This window comes from Archocentrus centrarchus, unplaced genomic scaffold, assembly GCF_007364275.1.
Source record: "Archocentrus centrarchus isolate MPI-CPG fArcCen1 unplaced genomic scaffold, fArcCen1 scaffold_83_ctg1, whole genome shotgun sequence".
NCBI classification, from domain to species: domain Eukaryota; kingdom Metazoa; phylum Chordata; class Actinopteri; order Cichliformes; family Cichlidae; genus Archocentrus; species Archocentrus centrarchus.
The window spans coordinates 148,000-172,551 of record NW_022060293.1 but is presented as its reverse complement, the minus strand read 5'-3'; the positions used below and the strand labels follow the sequence as shown (position 1 = coordinate 172,551).

The window sequence follows — 24,552 nt, the reverse complement described above, 5'->3', positions numbered from 1 at the left end:
AGGAAATGTCTCCGTTTTACACTTTGAGGTCCAGCTCCAAGGTGGTTGAGCAGAACCATCTCAAATTTGCCCTGGAAAGCCTTAAGCAGATGGTCTTACTTTATTTTCAAAACTGTGAGTTTTCACCAAAGGGCGTGACCCTGGTGGGATGGCAAAGGTCAATGTTTTGCCGTGAAGACAAAAAGGGCTGTAACTCAAAGCCACATTGCCCAATCTGCCTCAAACTTCAGTGTTTTCATAAGCGCTCTACACTGAACACATTGATATGCACAAAGTCCATAAACATTAGGACGCCACCTAGTGGCAGCTCGAAATATCATGAAATAGCATGTTTTTTGAGTAGCCCCGGAGCTACATTTTATCTACATATCTGAAATTGTGCAGGCTTATGTAGCATCCTAATATGTACAAAAAAGTCTCTTGGACCCATGCCTGAAACCCTACAGGAAGTCAGCCATCTTCAGTTGAAGGTGTCAATTTTTGCCATTTTTAGGCCTGCTATTTGAATCAACTCCTCCTAGGGCATTTCACCCAGTGAGACCAAATTGGCTACAGGTCATCTACACAAGTAGGGCATCCAAAGTTATTCATGGTTTTTTAAAAGTTTGAATGGTGTTGCCGTGGCAACCCTCTGAATTTGGACTTTCTTAATTTCAAGATCCAGAAAGATTCTAATCATCAACCCCATGGCTGTGCTTACTCTGTGTATCTAAAATTGTGCATGCTGATGTAACATGGTAAGATGTACAAAAAAGTCACTTGGACCCATACCCAAAACCCAACAGAAAGTCCGGCATCTTCAAATTAAGGTGTCATTTTTGCAACATTTTTCACCATTCTCAGGCCTGCTATTTGAATCAACTCCTCCTAGGGTATTTGACCCACTGAAAAACCAAAGTGGTTCCAGATCATCTACACAAGTAGCCCATCAAAAGTTATGTAAGGTTTTATAAAATCTCGAACGGTGTTGCCATGGCAACCCTCTGAATTTGGACTTTTGTAATATCAAGCCCCAGACAGTTTCACATCAGTCCCCGGGCTGTACAAACAAAAAAGTCTTTTGGACCCATACCCAAAACCCAATAGGAAGCCAGGCATCTTCAAATTAAGGTGTCATTTTTGCAGCATTTTTCGCCTTTTTCAGGCCTGCTATTTGAATGATCTTCTGCTAGAGCATTTCATCCAGTGACACAAAAATGGCTCCAGATCATCTACACAAGTAGCCCATCTAAAGTTATTCAAGGTTTTATAGCATCTTGAATGGTGTTGCCATGGCAACCCTCTGAATTTGGGAATTCACCAAATGTCACCAAATTGTCACATCTCAAATATACATTGTCCAATCTGTCCCACACTTCACATGCTTCAGGAGAGGGTGAGTGACACAAGACACACCCATTTACCTGCTTTGTTTCACACTTGTAACGCCACCTAATGGTGACAGGAAATCAACAGTAAACAGATAATCATCATCCTATGAGCATTACAATTTAATTGATTGGGTGCACGCATTACATACAGCATCATGACACTTTAATTAGTGGGCGCTCACCCACGCCACCTAGTGGACGCGGGAGACGTTCGGCGGGCGAACAACGCTAGGTATGGGTATCCTGCTGGACTGACAGCATCTGGGTGAGCCAGCTACTCTCTTGTGCGCGACAACCTCCAAGCACTCCAAGCGTCAATCATGCGGGCCCAATCATCACCGCTTGCAGTTTTAATTTAATTTTATTTTTGGGTTTTTTTGTGTAATTCTGTTGGGGTTTTTTGTTTAAATACAAACACCAGGCAGCACGGTGGGACAGTGGTTAGCACTGCTGCCTCACAGTGCTGCCTTCCATCTGGAAGGTCTGAGTTCAGTTCCACCTTGGCCCCTCCCTCCCTCTCTCCCTGTGTGGAGCCTGGATGTTCTCCCCATGTCTGCGTGGGTTTCCTCCCACAGTCCAAAGACATGCACTTACTGGGGTTAGGTTAATTACTGTCATGGACAAAATCTTTAAGAAAAATATTGTGTTAAAATAAATCTAAAAAAATTTTAAAACTTCTTGCAATTATGCAGATCCTCATGATTTCATTAATCACATAAAATAAGAGTTTTCTTCAAAAGTGTTTTGAAGAATAATCAGTAACAGTTATGCTGTATTATAACTCAACCACTGGGTGGTGTAATCACATTTTATTTTTTGATGCCCCACGTGGTGTATCAATATCATAGAAGTTAATGATTAAACATTTAGCTGCAAGGGTCACCCATTTCAAAGAGGGTCATAACAATTATCCTATCCGCATTCCCACAGTTATGAGAAATCTTACAAAATATGGACCAAAGTACTGGGCAACCTACACATTGAGGAATAAGAGAGATAACTGAGTTAGATGTGGTGGGTTTTTTCCGTGTCCCCACTTCTCTCTCTCTCTCTCTCCCCAACTGTGTACCATGGAATGAATGTGAAGAGTATGTACATTTAGATTTTTTTTTTGTATTCATTTTAAATTCTGTAGTCCATTGACAGTTATGTATTACTCGTAATGAAGTCAATCCATGTACATGATATTCGCACCCAAATCAATGTTGAACATGGAAAATGACATCTCAAAAGTGACAATTCAAGTATATCACAAAAAATCCAGTGTCATTATATCACATTTAAAGTGGCAAGATACAGTCATTTAAGAAAAACTAATAATCCAATATAGTTTTTTATTTAGTTTATTTGGCAGATTGCACACAAAATAATAGACCCAAATAATGATCTCTCTTGCATCTATTCAAAGCTATTCAACTGTCTATCAACAAAGTATTTGTAAATTGTATTTGTAAAATTTGTATGCAAACAAACTGACATCAAAGAGGTACTATTTGTGACACTTAATGTATGTATATGGTGCGAATACAAGGAGAAAGTGAAAAAATGAAATAAAATCATTAAACAGAGCATTAATGAGTGAAAATAACACATGATTAGAGATCCTGTTTAAAATACATGAACCAAATTGATATTTGTGGTAAATGGCAGATTTAAGCAAATACATTTTCTTTATGAACAAAAAAGTACTGACAGCACTTGAAAATGTGTAAAACAGCTGCAATAATGGTATATACATTATCACTCTTTACAGTGTGTTATAAAAATCCATCTCTATAATGATTATTTACTGATTATATATTATTAAAGATTGAAAATATAATCACTCCCTACTTAAAAAAGGAAAAAAAAATTGGTGAATGAACAACATTTTAATTCTAAAAAAACTGTTGTATCCGTTCTGTGCAATAGACCCCTGGACACAAATATACCACACCCATTCTTTAACATTTATTTAATAGAATGACAAAGGACACAGTGAAAAAACCCTGTAACAAACTACTGATGTGACTTATGTGAGATGGCATAGATTCAATAAATCTGGACTATATACAAAAACAACATTTATTATTACAAATTAATCTTATTTACACTTTGAAGGGATTTTAAACAATCTCATGCACTTTGATCACGAAAAAAATACTCAAATTTACCACACTGAGATGATTGTGCATGTCCCCTTAGGTTTTAAAGTTTTCAATTATGAGAATATATTTGGTGTGATTGAGGCTTTAATAAGTCTCTTTATCATTTTGTGGGTGAAACAGATAGCTCAACTTTTGGGAACCTGAAACCACCTCTTGAACCACTATCACTGCTTGAGGATGAAGATAGTCTTGATTTTTTAGCAGGTAGTGAAACACCTGCACTCCCCTCTACATGTGCTTCACTGTCATCTCCAAGTGTCACTTCATATGAGCCCTTTGACTTTGAACCAAAACCTCCAAAAGTACCAAACTTCAACTTGCCTTTCTTTCCTTTGACCTTACTTCCTAGATCTAAAGAAATGTCACCACCTTCAGCTTCTAAGTGAGCTGAAGGAGAGCTAACTGAAAGTCCCCCCTCATCACTCAATGAAGAAGATCGATGTCTTGATTTCTTAAAAAGATCCAGTGAGGCTGACTTGCCTTTAGTTGACAAACTCGGTCCAGGATCACCCTCTAATTCTATTTTTCCACTCATGAGTTCCCCAGAATGTACACTTAGCTCTTTAGAGGGTTTACCTGCTTTTCCACTGCCACTCAATTCTGCATCTGGTCCATGAAGGTCACCTGCACTGCTGCCCTTTGCTTTTGATTTGCCAAACAATTTTGGCTTCTTTACCTTTACTTTGCCTTCCTGTCTCAGCTCTGGACTAGGAACCTCAATATTTTGAGAACTGACTTGGTAACTAATGGATGGAGATTCTATTTTGATGCCTCCACTAGCTGCAGGCTCTGATTCAACCTTTCCTGCACTTTCTTGGCCTTCCACCTGTGGCAAAACAATACCAAATTTTGGCACTGTGATTTTTGGAAATGCAACTTTACCCTCTGGGTACTGAAGACCACCAATTCCACTTCCTCCTGAAACACTTGCATTAATTTCTGGATCAATCCCACTTGGCATTTTAATGTTGGAAGACTTTACTTTCACATCTGACCCTTCCAGTTGAACATTTGCACTGTGACTGCCAGAGCCATCAATGGCAGATAAAGATCCATCCCCTTTTACTTTTGGTGATTTGATATCTAATTCAACATCAGGAAAGTGAAGCTTACCAAAAAGAGGCTTCTTTACTTTTGTTCCTTTGGCATAACTACTTGTTGTGTCAACATCTAGTTCTACTGCTGGTGTTTCTATATTAGCATCAGATTTTTTTGGCTTTCCTTTAACTTTTGGAAGTTTAAACTTTCCTTTTTTCCCCTTTATGTTTATATCAATATCAGGGGCATCAAGACTAGCCTCGGTATCAGGGAAGCTAACTTCTGTTTTAGAACCTTTTCCTACAGTGCTGGGAATGTTGATGTGGGATTTAGGCTCCTCAAGAACTGGGGTTTTCATTGCAAACTTAGGAGTTTTGAACTTGGGAAAGGTAATGGCAGTCTTTTCAGCATCATTAGAAATGTCAGCATTTGGAACTTTTACATCTTTTTCCAGGGTGGGCAAAGATACATCCATGTCACCTTTAATTTTGCTCCCTTTTACATCAATTTCAAGGTTGGCTTCTTTAATTTCTGTGTTAGATTTGGGAAAGTTAATGTCAATGCCTGGTCCCTGCAGTTTAGGTCCAGACAGTGATGGTAATTTGAATGTGGGTCCTTTGAGTTTTGCATCAGGACCTTTAATGTCAACTTCTGGCTGGGTAGTGTCAATTTCAGGCGCGTTCGCATCAACATGGGCTTTGGGAAGGTTTAGGTCAATGTCTGTACCCTCAACTTTTGGACCTCTGAAACCAAATGATGGCATTGTGATTTTGGGCATATCCAGTCCACCTCTGGGATATTCAAAGTCAATCTCCGGAACACTGATGTCAGCGTCAGGTGCTTTCATTTGTCCCTCCATTTTTGGAACAGCTACCTTACCTTCAATTTTAGGGCCTTTCAGATTCAAATCCATATCAGGCATTGAAATTTTGGGTCCTGATATACTGGGCATCTTAAATTTTGGTCCCTTGATCTTTCCACTTGGACCTTCCACATCAATGTCAGCTCCTTTGATGTCCACTTCAGGGGCTCTGACATCAATGTCAGCTTTAGGAAGGCTGACATCAATGTCTGGACCTTCAAGTTTTGGACCCTTAACTCCAAAGGATGGCATTTTGAATTTGGGCATTTTCAGTCCTCCTTTGTGGCCCTCAAGATCAACATCTGGTCCTTCAATGTCCACTTTGGGGCCTTCTATGTCTCCCTCAATCTTTGGTGCTGACACATCAACATCTCCCTTAAGTTTGGGCCCCTTCAAATTGATGTCAAAATCTGGCAGTTTAGGTCCTGATAATGATGGCATTTTGAATTTGGGTCCTTTGAGTTTTGCATCAGGACCTTCAACATCAACCTCTGGCGCTTTAATATCCACTTTAGGTGCTTTGACATTGATGTCGGCCTTGGGAAGGTTTACATCGACATGTGGACCCTCAACTTTTGGACCTTTGACCCCAAATGATGGCATTTTGATTTTGGGCATTTCAAAACTACCTTTCGAACCTTCAATGTCAACCTCTGGACCTTTGATATCAACTTCAGGTACTTTTATTTTTCCTTCAATCTTTGGAACATCTATGTCACCCTCGACTTTGGGGCCTTTCAGATTGAAATCCATATCAGGCATGGAAATTTTGGGTCCCGATATACTGGGCATCTTGAATTTTGGTCCCTTGATCTTTCCACTTGGGCCCTCAACATCTAGCTCAGCTCCTTTAATGTCCACTTCAGGGGCTTTGACATCAATTTCAGCTTTAGGAAGGCTGACATCAACATCTGGACCTTCAATTTTTGGACCTTTCATCCCAAATGATGGCATTTTGAACTTGGGCATTTTCAGTCCTTTGTGGCCCTCCATATCAACATCTGGTACTTCAATGTCCACTTTGGGGCCTTTAATGTCTCCCTCAATCTTTGGAGCTGACACATCAACATCTCCCTTAAGTTTGGGCCCCTTCAAATTGATGTCAAAGTCTGGGAGGCTGGGGCCTGATAATGATGGCATTTTGAATTTGGGTCCTTTGAGTTTTGCATCAGGACCTTCAACATCAACTTCTGGCACTTTAATATCCACTTTAGGTGCTTTGACATTGATATCAGCTTTGGGAAGGTTTACATCAACATCCGGACCTTCAACTTTTGGACCTTTGACCCCAAATGATGGCATTTTGATTTTGGGCATTTCAAAACTACCTTTGTGCCCTTCAATGTCAATCTTGGGGCATTTGATGTCAACTTCAGGCACTTTCATTTCTCCTTCAATCTTTGGAACATCTATGTCACCTTCAATCTTAGGCCCTTTCAGATTGAAATCCACATCAGGCATGGAAATTTTGGGTCCTGATATACTGGGCATCTTGAATTTTGGTCCCTTGATCTTTCCACTTGGACTTTCAACATCAATGCCAGGTCCTTTGATGTCCACTTCAGGGGCTTTGATATCAATGTCAGCTTTAGGAAGGCTGACATCAACGTCTGGACCTTCAAGTTTTGGACCCTTCATTCCAAATGATGGCATTTTGAATTTGGGCATTTTCAGTCCTTTGTGGCCCTCCATATCAACATCTGGTACTTCAATGTCCACTTTGGGGCCTTTAATGTCTCCCTCAATCTTTGGAGCTGACACATCAACATCTCCCTTAAGTTTGGGCCCCTTCAAATTGATGTCAAAGTCTGGGAGGCTGGGGCCTGATAATGATGGCATTTTGAATTTGGGTCCTTTGAGTTTTGCATCAGGACCTTCAACATCAATTTCTGGTCCTTTAATATCCACATCAGGTCCTTTGAAGTCGATATTGCCTTTGGGAAGGTTTACGTCAACATCTGGACCCTCAACTTTTGGACCTTTGATCCCAAATGATGGCATTTTGATTTTCGGCATTTCAAAACCACCTTTGGACCCCTCGGTGTCTATCTCTGGACCTTTGATGTTAACGTTAGGTGTTTTTAATTTACCTTCAATCTTTGGAACATCGATGTCACCTTCAACTTTTGGGCCTTTCAGATTGAAATCTATATCAGGCATGGAAACTTTTGGTCCCGATATACTGGGCATCTTGAATTTTGGTCCCTTGATCTTTCCACTTGGACCTTCCACATCAATGTCAGCTCCTTTGATGTCCACTTCAGGGACTTTGACATCAATGTCAGCTTTAGGAAGGCTGACATCAACGTCTGGACCTTCAAGTTTTGGACCCTTCATTCCAAATGATGGCATTTTGAATTTGGGCATTTTCAGTCCTCCTTTGTGGCCCTCCATATCAACATCTGGTACTTCAATGTCCACTTTGGGGCCTTTAATGTCTCCCTCAATCTTTGGAGCTGACACATCAACATCTCCCTTAAGTTTGGGCCCCTTCAAATTGATGTCAAAGTCTGGGAGGCTGGGGCCTGATAATGATGGCATTTTGAATTTGGGTCCTTTGAGTTTTGCATCAGGACCTTCAACATCAATTTCTGGTCCTTTAATATCCACTTTAGGTGCTTTGACATTGATATCAGCTTTGGGAAGGTTTACGTCAACATCTGGACCCTCAACTTTTGGACCTTTGATCCCAAATGATGGCATTTTGATTTTGGGCATTTCAAAACCACCTTTGGACCCCTCGGTGTCTATATCTGGACCTTTGATGTTAACATCAGGTGTTTTTAATTTACCTTCAATCTTTGGAACACCAACCTCACCTTCAACTTTAGGGCCTTTCAGATTGAAATCTATATCAGGCATGGAAACTTTTGGTCCCGATATACTGGGCATCTTGAATTTTGGTCCCTTGATCTTTCCACTTGGACCTTCCACATCAATGTCAGCTCCTTTGATGTCCACTTCAGGGGCTCTGACATCAATGTCAGCTTTAGGAAGGCTGACATCAATGTCTGGACCTTCAAGTTTTGGACCCTTCATTCCAAATGATGGCATTTTGAATTTGGGCATTTTCAGTCCTCCTTTGTGGCCCTCAACATCAACATCTGGGCCTTCAATGTCCACTTTGGGGCCTTTAATGTCTCCCTCAATCTTTGGAGCTGACACATCAACATCTCCCTTAAGTTTGGGCCCCTTCAAATTGATGTCAAAGTCTGGGAGGCTAGGTCCTGATAATGATGGCATTTTGAATTTGGGTCCTTTGAGTTTTGCATCAGGACCTTCAACATCAATTTCTGGTGCTTTAATATCCACATCAGGTCCTTTGAAATCGATATTTCCTTTGGGAAGGTTTATGTCAACATCTGGACCCTCAACTTTTGGACCTTTGACCCCAAATGATGGCATTTTGATTTTTGGCATTTCAAAACTACCTTTCGACACCTCGGTGTCTATCTCTGGACCTTTGATGTTAAGATCAGGTGTTTTTATTTTACCTTCAATCTTTGGAACACCAACCTCACCTTCAACTTTAGGCCCTTTCAGATTGAAATCTATATCAGGCATGGAAACTTTTGGTCCCGATATACTGGGCATCTTGAATTTTGGTCCCTTGATCTTTCCACTTGGACCTTCCACATCAATGTCAGCTCCTTTGATGTCCACTTCAGGGACTTTAACATCAATGTCAGCTTTAGGAAGGCTGACATCAACGTCTGGACCTTCAAGTTTTGGACCCTTCATTCCAAATGATGGCATTTTGAATTTGGGCATTTTCAGTCCTCCTTTATGGTCCTCCATATCAACATCTGGTACTTCAATGTCCACTTTGGGGCCTTTAAGGTCTCCCTCAATCTTTGGAGCTGACACATCAACATCTCCCTTAAGTTTGGGCCCCTTCAAATTGATGTCAAAGTCTGGGAGGCTGGGGCCTGATAATGATGGCATTTTGAATTTGGGTCCTTTGAGTTTGGCATCAGGACCTTCAACATCAACTTCTGGCCCTTTAATATCCACTTCGGGTACTTTGATGTTGATGTCAGCTTTGGGAAGGTTTACATCAACATCTAGACCATCAGCCTTTGGACCTTTGAACCCAAATGATGGCATTTTGATTTTGGGCATTTCAAATCCACCTTTGTACCCTTCAATGTTACCCTCTGGGCCTTTGATGTCAACATCAGGCACTTTCATTTTTCCTTCAATCTTTGGAACATCGATGTCACCTTCAACTTTAGGCCCTTTCAGATTGAAATCCACATCAGGCATGGAAATTTTGGGTCCCGATATACTGGGCATCTTGAATTTTGGTCCCTTGATCTTTCCACTTGGACCTTCCACATCAATGTCAGCTCCTTTGATGTCCACTTCAGGGGCTCTGACATCAATGTCAGCTTTAGGAAGGCTGACATCAATGTCTGGACCTTCAAGTTTTGGACCCTTAACTCCAAAGGATGGCATTTTCATTTTGGGCATTTTAAGTCCTCCTTTGTGGCCCTTTAGATCAAACTCTGGTCCTTCAATGTCCACTTTGGGGCCTTCTATGTCTCCCTCAATCTTTGGTGCTGACACATCAACATCTCCCTTAAGTTTGGGCCCCTTCAAATTGATGTCAAAGTCTGGGAGGCTGGGGCCTGATAATGATGGCATTTTGAATTTGGGTCCTTTGAGTTTTGCATCAGGACCTTCAACATCAACTTCTGGCCCTTTAAAATCCACTTCAGGTGCTTTGACATTGATGTCGGCCTTGGAAAGGTTAATGTCAAGATTTGGACCTACAACTTTTGGACCTTTGATCCCAAATGATGGCATTTTGATTTTGGGTATATCAAATCCACCTTTCGGTTCTTCTATGTCAACCTCTGGAACTTTGATGTCAACTTCAGGTGCCTTCATTTTTCCTTCAATCTTTGGCATGTCAATATCACCTTCAAGTTTGGGACCTTTTAATTTAAAATCTACATCCGGCATGGAAATTTTTGGTCCTGAGAGAGTTGGCATCTTCAGCTTTTGTCCTTTGATCTTTCCACTTGGAGACTCTATATCAATGTCTGGTCCATCAATTTTTACTTCTGGTGTCTTTATTTCAGTGCTAGGTTTTGAAAGATTTATATTAGCTTCTGGTATCTCTGTCTTTGGGCTTTTGAAACCAAATTTTGGCATTTTGAATTTAGATCCTTTGGTTTTTGGTGAAGACAGTTCCATATCAAGGTCAAGACCCTCCATGCTGCTGGTCTTCCCTTTCAAGTTGATGTCACCTTTCAAATCAGTGTCTGGGACATTTGTCTTTGGACCTTTGAATCCAAACTTTGGCATTTTGAATTTTATTTTCTTTGAGCCAGTTTCAGGGATGTCAATTGAGGCATCAGCTCCCTCAATTTCAGCTTTTGGTAAGTGAGAATCTCCTTTCAAATCACCTTTTATCTTTGGTCCCTTTAAATTAATATCAACATCTGGCATGGAAAATTTAGGTCCACTTAATGTAGGAAACTTCACCTTTGGCCCTGAAATTTTGCCTTCTGTAGATTCAACATCCAAATTGGGACCCTCAATGTCCACTTCAGGGATTTTAATTTCTCCTTCAGTCTTTGGAGATGACACATCCATATCTCCTTTAATCTTTGGCCCTTTCAAATTGATGTCAAAGTCTGGGAGGCTGGGTCCTGATAATGTTGGTAGTTTGAATTTGGGTCCTTTGAGTTTTGCATCAGGACCTTCAACATCAACTTCTGGTGCTTTAATATCCACTTTAGGTGCTTTGACATTGATATCAGCTTTGGGAAGATTTACGTCAACATCTGGACCCTCAACTTTTGGACCTTTGATCCCAAATGATGGCATTTTGATTTTGGGCATTTCAAAACTACCTTTGTGCCCTTCGATGTCAATCTTAGGGCCTTTGATGTCAACTTCAGGTACTTTCATTTCTCCTTCAATCTTTGGAACATCTATGTCACCTTCAACTTTAGGCCCTTTCAGATTGAAATCCACATCTGGCATGGAAATTTTGGGTCCCGATATACTGGGCATCTTGAATTTTGGTCCCTTGATCTTTCCACTTGGACCTTCCACATCAATGTCAGCTCCTTTGATGTCCACTTCAGGGACTTTGACATCAATGTCAGCTTTAGGAAGACTGACATCAACGTCTGGACCTTCAAGTTTTGGACCCTTCATTCCAAATGATGGCATTTTGAATTTGGGCATTTTCAGTCCTTTGTGGCCCTCCATATCAACATCTGGTACTTCAATGTCCACTTTGGGGCCTTTAATGTCACCCTCAATCTTTGGAGCTGACACGTCAACATCTCCCTTAAGTTTGGGCCCCTTCAAATTGATGTCAAAGTCTGGGAGGCTGGGGCCTGATAATGATGGCATTTTGAATTTGGGTCCTTTGAGTTTTGCATCAGGACATTCAACATCAACTTCTGGCCCTTTAATATCCACTTTAGGTGCTTTGACATTGATATCAGCTTTGGGAAGGTTTACGTCAACATCTGGACCTTCAACTTTTGGACCTTTGACCCCAAATGATGGCATTTTGATTTTGGGCATTTCAAAACTACCTTTGTGCCCTTCTATGTCAATCTTGGGGCCTTTGATGTCAACTTCAGGTACTTTCATTTCTCCTTCAATCTTTGGAACATCTATGTCACCTTCAACTTTAGGCCCTTTCAGATTGAAATCCACATCAGGCATGGAAATTTTGGGTCCCGATATACTGGGCATCTTGAATTTTGGTCCCTTGATCTTTCCACTTGGACTCTCAACATCAATGCCAGGTCCTTTGATGTCCACTTCAGGGGCTTTGATGTCAATGTCAGCTTTAGGAAGGCTGACATCAACGTCTGGACCTTCAAGTTTTGGACCCTTCATTCCAAATGATGGCATTTTGAATTTGGGCATTTTCAGTCCTCCTTTGTGGCCCTCCATATCAACATCTGGTACTTCAATGTCCACTTTGGGGCCTTTAATGTCTCCCTCAATCTTTGGAGCTGACACATCAACATCTCCCTTAAGTTTGGGCCCCTTCAAATTGATGTCAAAGTCTGGGAGGCTGGGGCCTGATAATGATGGCATTTTGAATTTGGGTCCTTTGAGTTTTGCATCAGGACATTCAACATCAACTTCTGGCACTTTAATATCCACTTTAGGTGCTTTGACATTGATATCAGCTTTGGGAAGATTTACGTCAACATCCGGACCTTCAACTTTTGGACCTTTGACCCCAAATGATGGCATTTTGATTTTGGGCATTTCAAAACTACCTTTGTGCCCTTCTATGTCAATCTTGGGGCCTTTGATGTCAACTTCAGGTACTTTCATTTCTCCTTTAATCTTTGGAACATCTATGTCACCTTCAACTTTAGGCCCTTTCAGATTGAAATCCACATCAGGCATGGAAATTTTAGGTCCCGATATACTGGGCATCTTGAATTTTGGTCCCTTGATCTTTCCACTTGGACTCTCAACATCAATGCCAGGTCCTTTGATGTCCACTTCAGGGGCTTTGATGTCAATGTCAGCTTTAGGAAGGCTGACATCAATGTCTGGACCTTCAAGTTTTGGACCCTTCATTCCAAATGATGGCATTTTGAATTTGGGCATTTTCAGTCCTCCTTTGTGTCCCTCCATATCAACATCTGGGCATTCAATGTCCACTTTGGGGCCTTTAATGTCTCCCTCAATCTTTGGAGCTGACACATCAACATCTCCCTTAAGTTTGGGCCCCTTCAAATTGATGTCAAAGTCTGGGAGGCTGGGGCCTGATAATGATGGCATTTTGAATTTGGGTCCTTTGAGTTTTGCATCAGGACCTTCAACATCAACTTCTGGCCCTTTAATATCCACTTTAGGTGCTTTGACATTGATATCAGCTTTGGGAAGATTTACGTCAACATTTGGACCCTCAACTTTCGGACCTTTGACCCCAAATGATGGCATTTTGATTTTGGGCATTTCAAAACTACCTTTGTGCCCTTCTATGTCAATCTTGGGGCCTTTGATGTCAACTTCAGGTACTTTCATTTCTCCTTCAATCTTTGGAATATCTATGTCACCTTCAACTTTAGGCCCTTTCAGATTGAAATCCACATCAGGCATGGAAATTTTGGGTCCCGATATACTGGGCATCTTGAATTTTGGTCCCTTGATCTTTCCACTTGGACTCTCAACATCAATGCCAGGTCCTTTGATGTCCACTTCAGGGGCTTTGATGTCAATGTCAGCTTTAGGAAGGCTGACATCAATGTCTGGACCTTCAAGTTTTGGACCCTTCATTCCAAATGATGGCATTTTGAATTTGGGCATTTTTAGTCCTTTGTGGCCCTCCATATCAACATCTGGTACTTCAATGTCCACTTTGGGGCCTTTAATGTCTCCCTCAATCTTTGGTGCTGACACATCAACATCTCCCTTAAGTTTGGGCCCCTTCAAATTGATGTCAAAGTCTGGGAGGCTGGGGCCTGATAATGACGGCATTTTGAATTTGGGTCCTTTGAGTTTTGCATCAGGACCTTCAACATCAAACTCTGGCCCTTTAATATCCACGTTAGGTGTTTTGACATTGATATCAGCTTTGGGAAGATTTACGTCAACATCTGGACCTTCAACTTTCGGACCTTTGACCCCAAATGATGGCATTTTGATTTTGGGCATTTCAAAACTACCTTTGTGCCCTTCTATGTCAATCTTGGGGCCTTTGATGTCAACTTCAGGTACTTTCATTTCTCCTTCAATCTTTGGAATATCTATGTCACCTTCAACTTTAGGCCCTTTCAGATTGAAATCCACATCAGGCATGGAAATTTTGGGTCCCGATATACTGGGCATCTTGAATTTTGGTCCCTTGATCTTTCCACTTGGACTCTCAACATCAATGCCAGGTCCTTTGATGTCCACTTCAGGGGCTTTGATGTCAATGTCAGCTTTAGGAAGGCTGACATCAATGTCTGGACCTTCAAGTTTTGGACCCTTCATTCCAAATGATGGCATTTTGAATTTGGGCATTTTTAGTCCTCCTTTGTGGCCCTCCATATCAACATCTGGTACTTCAATGTCCACTTTGGGGCCTTTAATGTCTCCCTCAATCTTTGGTGCTGACACATCAACATCTCCCTTAAGTTTGGGCCCCTTCAAATTGATGTCAAAGTCTGGGAGGCTGGGGCCTGATAATGACGGCATTTTGAATTTGGGTCCTTTGAGTTTTGCATCAGGACCTTCAACATCAAACTCTGGCCCTTTAATATCCACGTTAGGTGTTTTGACATTGATATCAGCTTTGGGAAGATTTACGTCAACATCTGGACCTTCAACTTTCAGACCTTTGACCCCAAATGATGGCATTTTGATTTTGGGCATTTCAAAACTACCTTTGTGCCCTTCGAAGCCAATCTTAGGGCCTTTGATGTCAACTTCAGGCAGTTTCATTTCTCCTTCAATCTTTGGAACATCGATGTCACCTTCAACTTTAGGCCCTTTCAGATTGAAATCCACATCAGGCATGGAAATTTTAGGCCCTGATATACTGGGCATCTTGAATTTTGGTCCCTTGATCTTTCCACTTGGACTCTCAACATCAATGCCAGGTCCTTTGATGTCCACTTCAGGGGCTTTGATATCAATGTCAGCTTTAGGAAGGCTGACATCAACGTCTGGACCTTCAAGTTTTGGACCCTTCATTCCAAAGGATGGCATTTTGAATTTGGGCATTTTCAGTCCTCCTTTGTGGCCCTCCATATCAACATCTGGTACTTCAATGTCCACTTTGGGGCCTTTAATGTCTCCCTCAATCTTTGGAGCTGACACATCAACATCTCCCTTAAGTTTGGGCCCCTTCAAATTGATGTCAAAGTCTGGGAGGCTGGGGCCTGATAATGATGGCATTTTGAATTTGGGTCCTTTGAGTTTTGCATCAGGACCTTCAACATCAAATTCTGGCCCTTTAATATCAACTTTAGGTGTTTTGACATTGATATCAGCTTTGGGAAGATTTATGTCAACATCTGGACCTTCAACTTTCGGACCTTTGAACCCAAATGATGGCATTTTGATTTTGGGCATTTCAAAACTACCTTTGTGCCCTTCAATGTCACCCTCTGGACCTTTGATGTCAACGTCAGGCACTTTCATTTTTCCTTCAATCTTTGGAACATCTATGTCACCTTCAACTTTAGGCCCTTTCAGATTGAAATCCACATCTGGCATGGAAATTTTGGGTCCTGATATACTGGGCATCTTGAATTTTGGTCCCTTGATCTTTCCACTTGGACCTTCGACATCAATGCCAGGCCCTTTGATGTCCACTTCAGGGGCTTTGATGTCAATGTCAGCTTTAGGAAGGCTGACATCAACGTCTGGACCTTCAAGTTTTGGACCCTTCATTCCAAAGGATGGCATTTTGAATTTGGGCATTTTCAGTCCTTTGTGGCCTTCAAGATCAACATCTGGTACTTCAATGTCCACTTTGGGGCCTTTAATGTCTCCCTCAATCTTTGGAGCTGACACATCAACATCTCCCTTAAGTTTGGGCCCCTTCAAATTGATGTCAAAGTCTGGGAGGCTGGGGCCTGATAATGATGGCATTTTGAATTTGGGTCCTTTGAGTTTTCCATCAGGACCTTCAACATCAACCTCTGGCACTTTAATATCAACTTTAGGTGCTTTAACATTGATGTCACCTTTGGGAAGATTTATGTCAACATCTGGACCTTCAACTTTTGGACCTTTGATTCCAAATGATGGCATTTTGATTTTGGGAATTTCAAAACTACCTTTGTGCCCTTCGATGTCAATCTTGGGGCCTTTGATGTCAACTTCAGGTACTTTCATTTCTCCTTCAATCTTTGGAACATCTATGTCACCTTCAACTTTTGGCCCTTTCAGATTGAAATCCACATCAGGCATGGAAATTTTAGGTCCCGATATACTGGGCATCTTGAATTTTGGTCCCTTGATCTTTCCACTTGGACCTTCCACATCAATGTCAGCTCCTTTGATGTCCACTTCAGGGACTTTGATATCAATGTCAGCTTTAGGAAGGCTGACATCAACGTCTGGACCTTCAAGTTTTGGACCCTTCATTCCAAATGATGGCATTTTGAATTTGGGCATTTTCAGTCCTCCTTTGTGGCCCTCCATATCAACATCTGGGCATTCAATGTCCACTTTGGGGCCTTTAATGTCTCCCTCAATCTTTGGAGCTGACACATCAACATCTCCCTGAAGTTTGGGCCCCTTCAAATTGATGTCAAAGTCTGGGAGGCTGGGGCCTGATAATGACGGCATTTTGAATTTGGGTCCTTTGAGTTTTGCATCAGGACCTTCAACATCAACTTCTGGTGCTTTAATATCCACTTTAGGTGCTTTGACATTGATATCAGCTTTGGGAAGATTTACGTCAACATCTGGACCCTCAACTTTTGGACCTTTGATCCCAAATGATGGTATTTTGATTTTGGGCATTTCAAAACTACCTTTGGGCCCTTCAATGTCACCCCCTGGACCTTTGATGTCAACATCAGGCACCTTCATTTTTCCTTCAATCTTTGGAACATCTATGTCACCTTCAACTTTAGGCCCTTTCAGATTGAAATCTAAATCAGGCATGGAAATTTTGGGTCCTGATATACTGGGCATCTTGAATTTTGGTCCCTTGATCTTTCCACTTGGACTCTCAACATCAATGCCAGGTCCTTTGATGTCCACTTCAGGGGCTTTGATGTCAATGTCAGCTTTAGGAAGGCTGACATCAACGTCTGGACCTTCAAGTTTTGGACCCTTCATTCCAAATGATGGCATTTTGAATTTGGGCATTTTCAGTCCTTTGTGGCCCTCCATATCAACATCTGGTACTTCAATGTCCACTTTGGGGCCTTTAATGTCTCCCTCAATCTTTGGTGCTGACACATCAACATCTCCCTTAAGTTTGGGCCCCTTCAAATTAATGTCAAAGTCTGGGAGGCTGGGGCCTGATAATGATGGCATTTTGAATTTGGGTCCTTTGAGTTTTGCATCAGGACCTTCAACATCAACCTCTGGTGCTTTAATATCCACTTTAGGTGCTTTGACATTGATGTCAGCTTTGGGAAGATTTACATCAACATCTGGACCTTCAACTTTCGGACCTTTGAACCCAAATGTTGGCATTTTGATTTTGGGCATATCAAAACTACCTTTGTGCCCTTCTATGTCAATCTTGGGGCCTTTGATGTCAACTTCAGGTACTTTCATTTCTCCTTCAATCTTTGGAACATCGATGTCACCTTCAACTTTAGGCCCTTTCAGATTGAAATCTACATCAGGCATGGAAATTTTGGGTCCCGATATACTGGGCATCTTGAATTTTGGTCCCTTGATCTTTCCACTTGGACTCTCAACATCAATGCCAGGTCCTTTGATGTCCACTTCAGGGGCTTTGATATCAATGTCAGCTTTAGGAAGGCTGACATCAACGTCTGGACCTTCAAGTTTTGGACCCTTCATTCCAAATGATGGCATTTTGAATTTGGGCATTTTCAGTCCTTTGTGGCCCTCCATATCAACATCTGGTACTTCAATGTCCACTTTGGGGCCTTTAATGTCTCCCTCAATCTTTGGAGCTGACACATCAACATCTCCCTTAAGTTTGGGCCCCTTCAAATTGATGTCAAAGTCTGGGAGACTGGGGCCTGATAATGATGGCATTTTGAATTTGGGTCCTTTGAGTTTTGCATCAGGACCTTCAACATCAACCTCTGGCGCTTTAATATCCACTTTAGGTGCTTTGACATTGATGTCAGCTTTGGGAAGATTTACATCAACATCTGGACCTTCAACTTTCGGACCTTTGACCCCAAATGATGGCATTTTGATTTTGGGCATATCAAAACTACCTTTGTGCCCTTCGATGTCAATCTTGGGGCCTTTGATGTCAACTTCAGGTACTTTCATTTCTCCTTCAATCTTTGGCACATCTATGTCACCTTCAACTTTAGGCCCTTTCAGATTGAAATCTACATCAGGCATGGAAATTTTGGGTCCTGATATACTGGGCATCTTGAATTTTGGTCCCTTGATCTTTCCACTTGGACCTTCTACATCAATGTCAGCTCCTTTAATGTCCACTTCAGGGGCTTTGATATCAATGTCAGCTTTAGGAAGGCTGACATCAACGTCTGGACCTTCAAGTTTTGGACCCTTCATTCCAAATGATGGCATTTTGAATTTGGGCATTTTCAGTCCTCCTTTGTGGCCCTCCATATCAACATCTGGTACTTCAATGTCCACTTTGGGGCCTTTAATGTCTCCCTCAATCTTTGGAGCTGACACATCAACATCTCCCTTAAGTTTGGGCCCCTTCAAATTGATGTCAAAGTCTGGGAGACTGGGGCCTGATAATGATGGCATTTTGAATTTGGGTCCTTTGAGTTTTGCATCAGGACCTTCAACATCAACCTCTGGTGCTTTAATATCAACTTTAGGTGCTTTGACATTGACGCCGGCCTTGGGAAGATTTACATCAACATCTGGACCCTCAACTTTTGGACCTTTGACCCCAAATGATGGCATTTTGATTTTGGGCATATCAAAACTACCTTTGTGCCCTTCGATGTCAATCTTGGGGCCTTTGATGTCAACTTCAGGTACTTTCATTTCTCCTTCAATCTTTGGCACATCTATGTCACCTTCAACTTTAGGCCCTTTCAGATTGAAATCTACATCAGGCATGGAAATTTTGGGTCCTGATATACTGGGCATCTTGAATTTTGGTCCCTTGATCTTTCCACTTGGACCTTCTACATCAATGTCAGCTCCTTTAATGTCCACTTCAGGGGCTTTGATATCAATGTCAGCTTTAGGAAGGCTGACATCAACGTCTGGACCTTCAAGTTTTGGACCCTTCATTCCAAATGATGGCATTTTGAATTTGGGCATTTTCAGTCCTCCTTTGTGGCCCTCCATATCAACATCTGGTACTTCAATGTCCACTTTGGGGCCTTTAATGTCTCCCTCAATCTTTGGAGCTGACACATCAACATCTCCCTTAAGTTTGGGCCCCTTCAAATTGATGTCAAAGTCTGGGAGGCTGGGGCCTGATAATGATGGCATTTTGAATTTGGGTCCTTTGAGTTTTGCATCAGGACCTTCAACATCAACTTCTGGCACTTTAATATCCACTTTAGGTGCTTTGACATTGATATCAGCTTTGGGAAGGTTTACATCAACATCCGGACCTTCAACTTTTGGACCTTTGACCCCAAATGATGGCATTTTGATTTTTGGCATATCAAAACTACCTTTGTGCCCTTCTATGTCAATCTTGGGGCCTTTGATGTCAACTTCAGGTACTTTCATTTCTCCTTCAATCTTTGGAACATCTATGTCACCTTCAACTTTAGGCCCTTTCAGATTGAAATCTACGTCAGGCATGGAAATTTTGGGTCCTGATATACTGGGCATCTTGAATTTTGGTCCCTTGATCTTTCCACTTGGACCTTCTACATCAATGTCAGCTCCTTTGATGTCCACTTCAGGGGCTTTGATATCAATATCAGCTTTAGGAAGGCTGACATCAACATCTGGACCTTCAAGTTTTGGACCCTTCATTCCAAATGATGGCATTTTGAATTTGGGCATTTTCAGTCCTCCTTTGTGGCCCTCCATATCAACATCTGGTACTTCAATGTCCACTTTGGGGCCTTTAATGTCTCCCTCAATCTTTGGAGCTGACACATCAACATCTCCCTTAAGTTTGGGCCCCTTCAAATTGATGTCAAAGTCTGGGAGGCTGGGGCCTGATAATGATGGCATTTTGAATTTGGGTCCTTTGAGTTTTGCATCAGGACCTTCAACATCAACCTCTGGCGCTTTAATATCCACTTTAGGTGCTTTGACATTGATATCAGCTTTGGGAAGATTTACATCAACATCTGGACCCTCAACTTTCGGACCTTTGATCCCAAATGATGGTATTTTGATTTTTGGCATATCAAAACTACCTTTGGGCCCTTCAATGTCACCCTCTGGACCTTTGATGTCAACATCAGGCACTTTCATTTTTCCTTCAATCTTTGGAACATCGATGTCACCTTCAACTTTTGGCCCTTTCAGATTGAAATCTACATCTGGCATGGAAATTTTGGGTCCCGATATACTGGGCATCTTGAATTTTGGTCCCTTGATCTTTCCACTTGGACCTTCCACATCAATGTCAGCTCCTTTGATGTCCACTTCAGGGGCTTTGATATCAATGTCAGCTTTAGGAAGGCTGACATCAACGTCTGGACCTTCAAGTTTTGGACCCTTCATTCCAAATGATGGCATTTTGAATTTGGGCATTTTCAGTCCTCCTTTGTGGCCCTCCATATCAACATCTGGTACTTCAGTGTCCACTTTGGGGCCTTTAATGTCTCCCTCAATCTTTGGAGCTGACACATCAACATCTCCCTTAAGTTTGGGCCCTTTCAAATTGATGTCAAAGTCTGGGAGGCTGGGGCCTGATAATGATGGCATTTTGAATTTGGGTCCTTTGAGTTTTGCATCAGGACCTTCAACATCCACTTCTGGCTTTTTAATATCCACTTTAGGTGCCTTGACATTGATATCAGCTTTGGGAAGATTTACGTCAACATCTGGACCCTCAACTTTTGGACCTTTGACCCCAAATGATGGCATTTTCATTTTGGGGATTTCAAATCCAACTGTGGGCCCTTCAGCGTCACCCTCTGGAACTTTGATGTCAACGTCAGGCACTTTCATTTTTCCTTCAATCTTTGGAACATCTATGTCACCTTCAACTTTAGGCCCTTTCAGATTGAAATCTACATCAGGCATGGAAACTTTAGGTCCTGATATACTGGGCATCTTGAATTTTGGTCCCTTGATCTTTCCACTTGGACCTTCCACATCAATGTCAGCTCCTTTGATGTCCACTTCAGGGGCTTTGACATTAATGTCAGCTTTAGGAAGGCTGACATCAACCTCTGGACCTTCAAGTTTTGGACCCTTCATTCCAAATGATGGCATTTTGAATTTGGGCATTTTCAGTCCTCCTTTGTGGCCCTCCATATCAACATCTGGTACTTCAATGTCCACTTTGGGGCCTTTAATGTCTCCCTCAATCTTTGGAGCTGACACATCAACATCTCCCTTAAGTTTGGGCCCCTTCAAATTGATGTCAAAGTCTGGGAGGCTGGGGCCTGATAATGATGGCATTTTGAATTTGGGTCCTTTGAGTTTTGCATCAGGACCTTCAATATCAACTTCTGCTGCTTTAATATCCACTTCAGGTGCTTTGACATTGACGCCGGCCTTGGGAAGATTTACATCAACATCTGGACCCTCAACTTTCGGACCTTTGATCTCAAATGATGGCATTTTGATTTTTGGCATTTCAAAACTACCTTTGGGCCCTTCAATGTCACCCTCTGGACCTTTGATGTCAACGTCAGGCACTTTCATTTCTCCTTCAATCTTTGGAACATCAATGTCACCTTCAACTTTAGGCCCTTTCAGATTGAAATCCACACCAGGCATGGAAATTTTGGGTCCCGATATACTGGGCATCTTGAATTTTGGTCCTTTAAGCTTTGCATCAGGACCTTCAACATCAACTTCTGGTCCTTTAATATCCACTTTAGGTGCTTTAACATCAATGTCAGCTTTAGGAAGGCTGACATCAACATCTGGACCTTCAAGTTTTGGACCCTTCATTCCAAATGATGGCATTTTGAATTTGGGCATTTTCAGTCCTCCTTTGTGGCCCTCCATATCAACATCTGGTACTTCAATGTCCACTTTGGGGCCTTTAATGTCAATTTCAGGTGCTTTCATTTCTCCTTCCAGTTTTGGAACATCTATCTCACCCTCGACTTTAGAGGTTTTCAGATTGAAATCCACAGCAGGCATGGAAATTTTAGGTCCAGATATACAGGCCATCTTGAATTCTTGTCCCTTGATCTTTCGACTTGGACCCTCAACATCAATATCAGCTCCTTTAATGTCCACTTCGGGGACTTTGATGTCAATGTCAGCTTTAGGAAGGTTTACATCAATGTCTGGACCTTCAAGTTTTGGACCTTTAACCCCAATGGTTGGCATTTTGAATTTGGGCATTTTCAGTCCTTTGTTGCCCTCAATGTCCACATCTGGTCTCTCAATGTCCACTTTGGGGGTTTTTATGTTTCCCTTAATCTTTGGAGCTGACACATCAACATCTCCCTTAAGTCTGGGTCCCTTGAATTTTCCATCAGGGCCTTCAACGTCAACTTCTGGTCCTGTAATTTCCACTTTATGTTCTCTGATGCCAGTTTTAGCTTTTGGAAGGTTTATGTCAACATCTGGACCCTCTAATTTTTGACCTTTGAAGCCAAATGATGGCATTTCAATTTTGGGTATATCCACTCCTCCCTTGGGCCCTTTAATATCAACATGTGTTCCTTCAGTATTCAATTTTGAAGCTTTTATATCCCCTTCAGACTTTGGAACTGATATATCAGCCATTTCTTTTATTTTTGGACTCTTTAGACTGATGTCCAAATCTGTCATCTTTGTTCCTCGCAGTTCTATTTTGGATTCTTTTAGTTTTGCGTCATGGCCCTCAGCGTCCGCTTGTGCACTTGGAATGTCAAATTCAGGTGGTTTAATATTAATACCAGCCCTGTAAGGGTTAATGTCAATGTCTGGCCTTTTGACATCAATATCAGACACTGTGACGTTTACCTTTGTTCCCTGAACATCAACATCGGGTCCTTTAATTCTTACATCCTTACTTTCAACAAATCTTGTTGCTTTCATATCAGCTTCAGGAGTTTTTACATCAGTTTTTCTTCCTTCCTTCCCCTCAGTGCTTATAACTGGACTTTTAATGTCAAGTTTTGGTGCTACTCTAGCTCCCTCACCAGTTATATCAATTTTTCCCTCTTCCTTAGAACTCTTCAAATTCACATCTCTGTCCAGCCCAGATAAAGATGGAACTTTAACCTCCATTTTGTATTTGCCATCACTCGTTGGCAGTTTGATTTGGATGTTAGAGTTGATTTCAGTGCCTTTGATGTCACTTTCAGATTCTGGAAGTCTCAAAACTGTCCCTTCAGTCTTGGCACTGGGACCTTTGGTCTGCACATTGGCCCCTTTGATGTCCAGTTCTGATTTTTCTGAAAAAAATCCTGTGGTAACATTATCTAATGTGATTGTTGATCCTTTTATCTTGGCATCTTTCAAATCCATATCACTATCTGTGGATCCTCCTATTCTGACATGTGGAATACTACCTGATCCTTTTGTCTGTGGGTGACTGACTGTAATTCCAGAGATATTCACTTTTGTCCTCTCACTTAAACTACTGTCTGAACTTCCCATCTGTCTATTGTCTGTGGTTGTACTCAAAATTTTCATTCCTTTCCCTGGTAAAGACATACTTATGGTCCCTCCATTTTCATCGGTTGAGGTTATCCCTCCCACAGTAACGTGCCTGCCGGCCGTGTTTTTGTCATCACTTAGTGTCATGCTTATTTCTGAATCCTGAATACTTATATCTCCTTGCTCTCCACTCCCTCTTAAAGTTTCAGTGCCTTCCTGGTATTTTCCAACTGTTACTCCAAAGCTAGGACCCTTAAATCTGAGATCTGTATTTCTTTCTTTTTCCTCTCTTATATGTGTTGTAGTTTGAACCCCACCATTGCCCCAGCGTGTCACTGTGGAAGTAATCTTTGGCCCAGTGTAAGTTGCATCACTTGACTCAAAAACACCTTCGTCTGCTCCCATTTTACCTGAAGGGCTGCCATGTGAGATTCTGATATGAGAAGATCCAGATTCGTGCCTTAGCCCTTTGACGTCCGGGCTTGAAAGTTCAAGCTGCTCACTTATGCCACTTGGCATGTCTACTGTGTAAGTAGTAATACGACGAGTGATGGTGGTAATTGTGCTGCCATCGCTGCTCGTGCTGCTGTGCCGCTCTGTGCGCACATCTACTCCCTCTGCGAGGTCTTCAGACTTCAGCCTTGGTTTTATCTTTTTTGTGTATATTCTCTTATAATCTTCATCATCCCCACTCTGTTGATTGAAAAAATAAACATGCACCTGTTATAGCATACCATGTATAAGTCCTCTAGCTTTCCTACAAAAAAATGAGTGATAATTGTTTAAAAAAAAAAACAAA

The 24,552-nt window shown here is 41.7% G+C and overlaps 1 protein-coding gene across 7 annotated transcripts in view; it reads right to left on the bottom strand.

Annotated features, from left to right (window-relative positions):
* Nucleotides 1-2,697: 2,697 nt before the first annotated feature.
* The window catches only part of ahnak (AHNAK nucleoprotein), a 33,878-nt gene continuing 12,023 nt past the window's right edge, over nucleotides 2,698-24,552 (bottom strand). For 2 of the 7 annotated variants that reach the window (XM_030725905.1, XM_030725904.1), the window contains exon 6: nucleotides 2,698-24,446. In XM_030725905.1, the coding sequence (XP_030581765.1) occupies nucleotides 3,618-24,446 (20,829 nt within the window). In that variant the 3' untranslated portion in view covers nucleotides 2,698-3,617. Of the gene's footprint in view, nucleotides 24,447-24,552 lie in introns of those variants that run through there. The other 5 variants (XM_030725906.1, XM_030725907.1, XM_030725908.1 and 2 more) reach the window with 5 other exon arrangements.